Source organism: Pinus tabuliformis, chromosome 5_1, assembly GCF_031772625.1.
Source record: "Pinus tabuliformis cultivar Carrire ecotype Pingquan chromosome 5_1, CPIR1, whole genome shotgun sequence".
Classification (NCBI taxonomy): domain Eukaryota; kingdom Viridiplantae; phylum Streptophyta; class Pinopsida; order Pinales; family Pinaceae; genus Pinus; species Pinus tabuliformis.
Window position 1 is genome coordinate 299721049 of NC_142305.1, and position 10392 is coordinate 299731440.

General features: G+C 39.9%; 1 protein-coding gene across 1 annotated transcript; it reads left to right on the plus strand.

Annotated features, from left to right (window-relative positions):
* The first annotated feature begins 6667 nt into the window (after positions 1–6667).
* LOC149164546 (uncharacterized) lies at positions 6668–8017 on the plus strand. Its single transcript, XM_089429522.1, has one exon. It carries the CDS (start codon positions 6668–6670, stop codon positions 8015–8017), a length of 1350 nt encoding a protein of 449 aa, XP_089285648.1.
* Positions 8018–10392: the final 2375 nt, after the last annotated feature.

A 10392-nucleotide genomic window follows, 5' to 3' on the forward strand; every position in this document is an offset into this window, starting at 1 on the left:
CCTTTTAAAGAATTGGCCCATGAAATGTTTCATTACATGAATGGATGAACATAGAAGTCCGGGAAATTTTAATGATAAGTTGATTACGTACAAAATATAAAAGATAATGTTTTAAACACTCTAGTATTCATTGATTTGACTAGGGAAATTCCTTGTTATATAGCCAAAAGCCTGAGCAAGTCCGACCACACATTACAAAACTTTGTGAACACAAAACCGACGTAACTGTCACAGATGTACGACACCAGCCTATTCTATGTTTGAATTAATTTTTTTAAAGGAAAATTAAAATATTAGACTTCTTCTATTTATCAATTAAAAAAAAAAAGAGCCTACGATTTAGTGTTAGGTTAATTTATATAGATGGCAGACTTGCATATTCTTAGGTTAAGCGGAAGAGTTGGCGTAATTGTTTTTTTTGCTTTTGGAGTTACATTTTCATGGGAAAGTTATTAAGAAGTTAGATAACTTGTATGTATGTATATGTATGTGGTAGATAATTTAATTATATATTATCTATGAATCTTTAGAAGTAGATTTTCTACCATCAAACACCAAAGAATGTTGAAATTTTTTAATATGTAATTTTTTTATAATTTAATTTAATTTATTATTTTATGGATATTTGAAAATTTTATATATTGGTGATATTTTTATATTATATTAACAAATTTTAAATATTAACAAATTTAATCTTTTGCATTTAAGATATTTAAAGTGAATTTATAATAGTTATTTTTAAAATGTTGTTTTAATATCATTAATTATTTTAAAATTTTAGTATAATATTATGTTTATAAATAATTAAGGTAACTATATAGATTAAATACTTGCTAAATGTTAATAGACATCAATGCATAATAGATATAAAATCATTTAATTTATCATATGCCTCAATTTCCTAAAATCAAAATCTGTCTAGATCTATTTTAAATTTAGATTTACCAAGTATTCATACTGATCAAGTCCAAAATTAAGATGATATAACTTGGTATTTTTACATTCCATAATAGATTTTGTAAAGATTTTAAATAGGATACGTCATAACAATTAACATGGACAAATACATGGGCTATGCAATACCATGAGCTTGTAAAGCACCATCAATAAACCCATCAAATGAGTAACTCAAGCTTATCTTAATAATAATAATAATTTTTTTAATTTTAATTTTATTTTAAATAATTTGACCAATAAACATAACATCATTACATTAGGTAACATTTTACAACATCACACTTCCATACGATTTAAGTGTTGAGTTAATTCATATAGATGTTAGATTTGCATATTCCTAGGTTAAGTGAAAGAGTTCACACAATAGATTTTTTTGCTCTTTGGAGGTACATTTTCATTGGAAATTTATTGGAAAGTTAGATGATTTAATTACTTTTTAGAAGAGAGCAAGATCGGATAGACGATGGCTCTGCTAGGGTTTGATCTAGGAACCCTAGGGCTAGGGCCTAGCTGAAGCAGATGGCGCAGGGAAGTCAGCGGGGGTACAGGTGCTGGGCTAGTTGGCAGCTACAACAAGGACGGACAGGGCAGGACTCGGCAGCAGGTGACAGCTGGGTTCGGGCTGGGAAACGGGTTACGCGACAGCGTCAAACGGAGTATTATACTTCTCTGCAGGAGCTTTATCGGGTTTCTAATCGCGACGGCTTGTTTACGGTATGCTCACTAGTGAAGGCATCTAACCTGGGTATCTTTCCTGAAAACGGCATTCAGAGGCGGTTTCATGCAGTTTCCCTTTCGGGCTTCGAGCGTAAGTCGGTTACAGTTTTTACGGAGCGCCTTTAACCATGGTAATTTCTAGTGATTCGGTTGACCTGGACCCGGCTCCTGAAGATATCCTTACGGTTTGGGGCAAGGAAGTAACGGAGAAGAATATCAGTGACATTATCGGGCAGTCGAACAGTTTCTCTGGTGCGTTTTTCCCGGGAGGAGTCTCGTGGCGTCATAATCCGGTTAAGGGGCTGTTGGAAGAGAGCTTGGAGCTCACGAGCAGCTGTGGGAGAGGAGGAAGGTTTCCGGAGGATATAAGCCCTCACCTCCCTCTCGACCAGCAGAAGGATAAGCCCGGACCTCTGCCGGTTGGTAAGTCGGTCTCCCCTGCAAAAAACTTTGTTTCTTCGGGCGGACTCAAGGACATAATCAATTTACCCCATATTCATGGAGTATGGAGGTCGGTGGGTGGCGTGCAGGGTGTGGGGAAAGAATCGGGAGAGCTTTACACTCAGGAGAAGGTAAAGAGAAAGTTGATTGCGAACGACCGGCTACCGGGTCCTCTTGGAAGGGAAGAGGGCAATGCAGGTATCTTCAAATCTTCGACTGTGGGGGTCTTCTCAAACCCTCTGCATCTTGAGAAATCTTTATATGAAGGGCATTCAGTTTTAGGTGAGGCGGGCAGCCCTGTGGAGGGTTTGGTTGAATCCGCACCGGCCAATGAAAACAAACTCCCAAACGGCGTCGGCAAGACCCATGTGCAGGAGGAAGGCGGCCTGTCTTCAGCTGTTACGGGAAAGGTTCCGGAGCCAACAACAGAGAAAGTAGAGGAAAAAAGAAAGAAGACAAAGGCGTGGAAAAAGAAGCGGGTTTCCAATCTGGTCCTAGGCATGGATGTCCAGGTCGAAGAAGCATTGGAGGTTGCAGAATGCACTCTTGTGGGCAGAGCAAGAGGGAGATACGTATCTGGTAAATTTTTAAGGCAATGGGCAGAGAGTCAATGGCTGGAAACCCCAGCAAAGTCTTTTAGAACTGATACATTGGTTAAAGGATGGTTTATGGTAAAATTTGATACTAAGGAAGCCATAGAATGGGTTGAAGCACGAAATTGGGCGTTCGGAAGCAGACCTGTTTATTTTAAACGATGGACCCCCATGTTCGATGCGGCGAAGGAGAAAGTTGATGAAATTCCTGTTTGGGTGCGGGCTCCAAATCTTCCGCCGTTCCTATGGGTGGACTCAGTCTTCAAATCGATAGGGAATCATTTAGGTACTTTCCTAGATGTGGATAGATCTTATCTGCATACTTTTGAAAGAGGGGTTGCAAGGATTCTGGTAAGGCTCAATCCATCTGAAGGACTTGTGGAGTCGTTTCCTCTGCAATACAAGGAATATGTTTATGAACAACTGCTAGACTATGAACTATTTCCTTTCAGATGCCATTGTTGTCATGAATACGGGCATCTAGCGAGGGACTGCCCCTTGGGGAAAAGAAGAAGGGGGGTCCAGCAGAAGGTGGAGGAGTGGGAGGACTTGACGGGTTCACCCAAATCTCAGAAGAAAGAGGAAGTCACTGAGGAGGACCACCAGACCGGAGTCACAGCTTCCATAGTGGACGAGGAAATGCAGCAGAAGGAGGAGAGCCCCGATCAACGAACGGATGATCAGCCAGGTCGGGATGCTCCTGCGGCAGAGATGGTTGGTCCTTCGGAGGAACCAGCTCCCGGTATGCAGTCCTCTTCTTTTATGTTCCCTGTAATTTCTGTTTCGTGTAATGATGATAACGTGGCAAATTCTTCTAAGTTGCAAAATTCAGAGGATCTCTCTCCTAACTTAGAGTCTTTGTCAGAAGCCATCCCGTCTCTAAATCTGAACAGTGAGGAGTCTCCAAAGAATAGCCTGGGAACGGGATGTCTTTCTGTCACCCGACATTATAACTTAAGGTCCCTCCATAAGCCCTCCGCCCCCATCACTGATATTCGGGATTCTTTGGGTGGTCTTAGTCCTGAGCCTTCTAGGGGTACCTCCAAGAAAGGTAGAGGTAGGAAATCTTTATTGTCAAAGACACAAGTTAAGGCAAAGTTTGACGTAGCTGATGGGAAGCAAATGACGATACCCGGGGCGCTTAGAGCAGCAAAAACCCCTGAGACGGTTATCAAATGATCTGTCTGTCCTGGAATTTTAGGGGTTTAGCTAGTAAGCCCAAAAAACTAGCACTAAAAGATCTCATTACTCGCCATCATCCGGATGTTGTCTTTCTTCAGGAAACCCTGGGTAAGGGTTCAGAAGTTGAATCTTCTTTGCGATCCCTTTTGTCGGGTTGGTCATTTCTTGCACTTGATGCTGCTGGTCATTCTGGAGGCCTTGCCATAGGATTCAAGATCGGGAGATTAAAGATTCAAAACAGCTGGGGTTCAGATCATGTTTTGGGTTTGGAGGCTCTCTCGACTGAGTTTGACCAGCCTTTGCTGCTCATTAATATTTATGGTCCTTGCCAGGGCAGAGTTCCTTTTTGGAATAAATTCTTGTCAAAAGAGCTTCTATTGAATAAGAATCTGATTATTGGGGGTGATTTAAATTTCTCACTGGGGATGGCGGAAGCTTGGGGTCCCTCCGCAAGGGAAGATCCTTTAACTGATTTTTTCTCAAAGGCCCTCCAAAACGCAAAACTGATTGATGTCAATATTATAAAGGCAAAGCCGACATGGAGAAACAGAAGAACGGGTGAAGATAGGATAGCAAAGAGATTAGATCGTTTCCTCATCAATGAAACTTTGGCGGCTTATATTCCCTTGTTCAGACAATGGGTAGGGGAGGGGGGAAATTCGGATCATCTCCCAATTTTCCTTGAAGTCTCTAAGCCCCCAGCAAAGCCGACTACTCCCTTCAAATTTAATGCTTCTTGGCTTTAGGAGGAGTCTTATCAACAACTTTTCAAAAGCACATGGAGACATATGGGACAAAATTCTCAGGCCAACAAGGGAGGTCATTTTATGGAAAATCTTTAAAGGCTTAAGAGATCAACCATTGAATGGGCTTTTGAGAGAAGAAGGAAACAGAACGAGGAGCTGGTAAAAATCGAGGAGGCCCTTGGGCTTCTTGAAGACCCTGACTCAGATGCCTATGTGTCACAGGATTCAAAAGAGAAAATATTGTCCTTAGAGAGGGACAGAGCAAAGATTTTGCTGGAGAAAGAAGAGGAGTGGAGATTGAAAAGTAGGGCCATTTGGTTAAAAGCAGGGGATGAAAATACAAAGTTTTTTCACAATTATGCTAAAGGACGAAAAATTGCAAACACCATATGGAAGATGAGAGACCCCGAGGGAAGGGAAGTGTCCTCATTTGAGGCAATCTCTTCTATGGGGAAGAATCATTTTCAAGCCCTCTTTTCTAATCCTGGGGGGATCTCTTTGGCTGAAATTATTAGAACAGCTCAAGCTTTTCCAAGATTTGTGGATGAAGAAGATGCATAGTTACTCTTTAGGGAAGTGGAAAAGGAGGAAGTTGAGCGTGTTATAAAGGCAATGCCTAAAGATAAAAGCCCGGGTCCGGATGGCTGGACCATAGAACTTTTCACCCATTTTTTCGATATTATTGGTGATGAGCTTACTGAGGTGGTGGAGGAGTCCAGAAAGAAAGGTGAAATTTACAGTTCTTTTAATGCTACTTTCATAGCACTTATTCCAAAAATTGAGAATCCTGTTTCTTTTGAAGACTTCAGGCCTATCTCTCTTTGCAATACAATCTATAAGATAATTGCGAAGATTATTGCGGTACGCCTGAAGCCTTTTCTATCTGAATGTATCTCAAGTGAGCAGTTTGGGTTCCTGGATGGACGGAAAATTCACGAAGCAATTGGAGTAGCACAGGAAACCATCCACAGTATCAGACAAGCAAAGAAGAAAGGGTCAGTTCTAAAAATTGACCTTTCAAAGGCCTATGATAGGATTGACTGGTCTTACCTAAGATTATTACTGACTCACCTGGGGTTCAAATTGGAGTTCATAAATTGGATTATGGGGTGTATTACAAATGTAAATTTTGCGGTGCTGATTAATGGGGCGGCTTCCCATTTTTTCAAAAGCTAACGAGGATTGAGACAAGGGTGTCCGCTTTCCCCTCTTCTCTTTCTCCTGGCAGCAGAGGGGCTGAGCAGGCTGATCTTAAAGGCAAAACAGTCAGGCTTGTTTACAGGTTTGGAGGTTGTTGTTAATCTGTTCATTTCTCATCTACTTTTTGTTGACGATATTTTGTTATTCTTAAATGGGAATCTAACTGAAGTAAAAGTTCTTAAAGATATCATTGACCTTTTTCTGAAAGCCACAGGACTTCAAGTAAATCACAGAAAATCTCATTTCATTATGGAGGGTTTCACTAGACAAGAGGTCAATGCAATTACATCCATCATGCCTTTTGAAACCTGTCAGATGGATATGCCTTTCAAATACCTGGGGTTTTGGCTAAAACCGTCCTCTTATCGCAAACAAGATTGGTACTGGCTTGTGGCAAAGATTGAATAGAGGATTTCGCACTGGAGCTACAAGTGGCTTTCAAGAGCTGGTAGACTGACTTTGGTCAATTCAGTCCTTCAAGCCATCCCTGTTTTTTGGGCAGCACTGACCTGGATTCCCAAAGGGATTATTCATAAAATCAGGCAGATCTGTAGCAGATTCTTATGGTCAGGATCTAAGGAAAGTGTTGTGCTCCCATGGGTTGCTTGGGACAAGATCGCTAGACCGAAGGAGTGGGGAGGTTGGGGAGTCAAACAGCTAGTGGATTTCTGCCAATCCTTGGCGGCAAAATCAGGTTGGCGAATAATAGTGGCAGATAATCTCTGGACCAGGGTTGTTAAAAGGAAATATATTGATCCAACCCCATTAGAAGATTGGATAAGAAGCCCAAACAAAAAAGGGAGAAACTGCTCGGTTATCTGGAAGGCAACCATGGACGCTTTTAAAATCATTGAAAAAGGACTAGCATGGCAAGTGGGGAATGGTGAATGTGTGCGCATTGGTAAGGACCCTTGGGTAGGGTGTAATGAACATTTTGCTCTCTCTCCTGGTTTGCTTGAACAACTTGACTCAAAAGGAATTCAACAGCTTAATCAGATTGCAAACCCGTTTTTGTCTTCCATCTGGGGGCAGGGTTGGAAGTCAGCTGAAGATTTGGAGTTGGACATTCGTTGGAGAGATGAATGGAATGTTTTCATTCAAGAACTAAAGCGTTCGAATGTCAGATTAAAGGACTCTCCTGATTCTCTAGTTTGGGCTCATGCAGAAACAGGTCGTTACTCCCCAAAGGCTGGATACGATTTTTTGATGAGCAGAAAGGGGTGGGAACCCCCGGTTTGGTGGGCAAAGCCCCTCTTCAAATTAAAATGCCCCAAAAAAGCCAGAATTTTTCTCTGGTGTGCGCTAAAAAATAAAATCCCCACATGGGATATCCTCCAAGCTCGTTTCCAGTTGGGGCCGAGTAGATGTCCTCTCTGTAAAGAAGCCTCTGAAACGATCTCACACCTCTTTGTAAGCTGCCCTTTCTCCATGACAGTTTGGGAGGAAATTTTCAAACTCCAGAAATTCTCAGGGAAGTGGGAAGGGGCATCTTTATCTGCTGCATGGGAATACTGGTGGTCTCACTACCCTGAAAAAAACTTGAGAAACCTCCCGCCAATTGTCTGCTGGGGTATTTGGATCTCCCGGAATGGATGCATTTTCAATGGGAAGGTCACTCCTGCACCCGTCATTGCCTTACAAGCCTCAGCTATTTTTGCTAGTATACCTGAACCTGAGGGCACTCCTTCTTCAAACCGGCGGGCGGATTTTGTTATCAGAGAGGGCATCCCTTATGCCTTTTTTGACGGAGCTGCCAAAAACAACGTCACTGGAGCTGGAATCATTATTCACCTCACTCCTTCACATTCCTTAAAAGCCTCTGTTGGACTTGGGTCGGGTACAAACAACTTTGCCGAATTATCTGCCTTAAAACTGCTCCTCTGCTGGCTCATTCATAGAAACATCCTCACTGTTCAGATTTTTGGAGACTCGGCAAATGTGATTCATTGGGTCAATGAGAAATTTATTTGCAGGAACTATATGCTGTTACCTCTGTTGGAAGAAGTGAAAAGTTTAAGGACTCATTTTAATAGTTTCTCCATTGCTCATATTTACAGGGAAAATAATGAAGAAGCCGACCGGTATTCTAAAACAGGTTTGCAGCAAGCTTTGGGAGTTTGGAGGATAACAGAGCAATCTCAGGACCAGATCCGTGTGTCGGATCTCCCTCCTTTTCATTAGTCTTTTTGTCTCTTTCTCTTCTTCGTTTGTCGTTCTGATATGTATGCTACTGTGGCAGGACAGACTGGTTTTCAAATATTTCTATATGTTTTGAAAAATATGTTTTGTTTAAATGGGTTGTTTTCCTGTAAAAAAGGAGGCCCAGGAACTTATGGTGACAGTACTGAACTCATAAATTTTTTGATAGGGCCTATATGGGCTGGCAAATGTTTAGAGAACAAAATGTCTTTTTGATCAAAAAAGACATGGCAAACCTGAAAACACTGAAGAGAGTATCCTCTCTATGGATCGTGAAATCTATGCTGAATGTTCACGCATTCTTTTTTTGTAGCTTTTTTATATCTCAGTCAATAGAAAAGCGCGGTATTTTTTCCTCGGAAAAAAAATTACTTTTTAGAATGTAAGCTTATGTGATTGATGATTTATAAACATTTTTCCAAATAGATCACATATATGTTTTTATGGTCAATCAATTTCAAACCACTTACTCTAGTTCATCATCATGACTACCATGAATAGTATGATCTAAGTGAATAAAGCTATAATGGAAAGAAAACAAATGATATAAGATTCAAAATAAAGCTATAATGGAAAGAAAATAAATGCCATTAAATACAATAAAGATGTAAAGATAAAGTTATAATGAAAAGAAAACAAATGATATAAGATTCAAATAAAATGTTAAAGAATATAAATGATTAAATCAAAAAGAAAAATAAAAAAAATAAAAAAGGAGAGAATTCAAAGTAGAAAATACTAAAAATAATTACAAGGACCAGAAATAATGAGTTTATTATCCAAATTAAAAACAACAAATCTATAAAATAACAAGGACTACATAGTAGTTAGCATCTATGGCTTAGTTTAAATATAGCTAAATTGAAGTAATTGCATTTTCTAAATTCAAAATGTATTAGTTTATAGTATTTACTTTCTGTTATATAAAAGTCTCCACATATAGCTAGTACCCGCGTCTTAATTTAAATATAGTTAAATTGAATTGAAAACAACAAAAAACTAAAATTGCATATATCTCATTTTGCAACAACAAGACAATTTCAAGATCACTAAAACTTAATTGAAGGACTCTAAGTCTTAACACTATCTTAAATTCAATATTTTTATTTTTTTAATTATATTTAAATTAAGTGATAAGTACTAGCTACTATGTAAGAATGTCCAAGCTATTAATTATCCTTCATTAAATACAAATAGATTATATAACTTTACTTTCTATAATATAATTCTATAGTTTGAAATTTATATTTATGATACATGTCTTATGGTTTAGAATAAAGAGATATTGAAATAAAAAGCTGCTTATTATAATTTTTTTGTTGTTTTAGTGAAAAAAAGTTTTTCAATGCCACACGACTCATTTCTAAAAGAAAGAACATTGGGAATATAAATAATATTCAAAATATACATAGAAACCCTCACCATCAGACATAGTCACAGCACCAACTCCAGCACCATCCCATCCCACTAGATTCGAATCTAGGGTTGGAACGTTCTCTCTATCTTATCCCACTAGATTATCCCAACTCAGGAAAGAGATATGTCACAAGCCCTACCCTTCCTTGCCCCCCGGAGGGACAAGCGGCTTCGCACCTTTACTTACCTCAAAACTCGGGGAGTATAAAGAAGTACTTACTTACCGAGATATTATATACGAGTCACCATCAACCTTTTTCTCTAGTGAGTATTCGGATGGTGATTTCACTCATACAGAAGGTAACGAGTTCAACTACTGGATCTCAAGCTACTGACTCTGGCTGGTAGGGAACGCTTAGACTAGTCCTTACCAGAGGGTGTACGAAGAAGGCAAGGTTACGAACATGTAGGCAAGTCAGAAGGGAAGTCTGGTAGAGAGGTGGTAGAGAGGGTCGTGTCCATGGTTTCTAGATTCACCCTTCAGTGCATATGAAAGGTTCTCACTTTCCCTATTCCTTCCTAGGTTCTTTCTTTCCTGAACTGTACGAAACGAATAGGTCTTGGTGGGAAGGTCTTGCGCTTCCGAGGGATTGGATTTGATATCGTAATGACATATATAATTCATCACGTTTTGAATCATTCAATCATTTTGTCTTGAAAAAGTACTCTTTAGTGGGTCCAATGGGAAATTCCCCTTAGAAACCTGGCATTGCCCATACAACCATTCCTATTAGGTCAATGCCACCTTTTCTTACTGAATTTCCCATCCCCATACGATGTGCTTTAAGGCTCGACTGATAAGGAGAGGATGCCCCTAGCAGGGTGAGGTACGAACGCTCGACTGTTAAGGCCGCCATCGCTTGACCAGCGGGAGAGTCATTTCTTGCTCGACCACCCTTTAGTTACTTATTTGAGAGGGGCCACCCAATAAGCATCAAGGA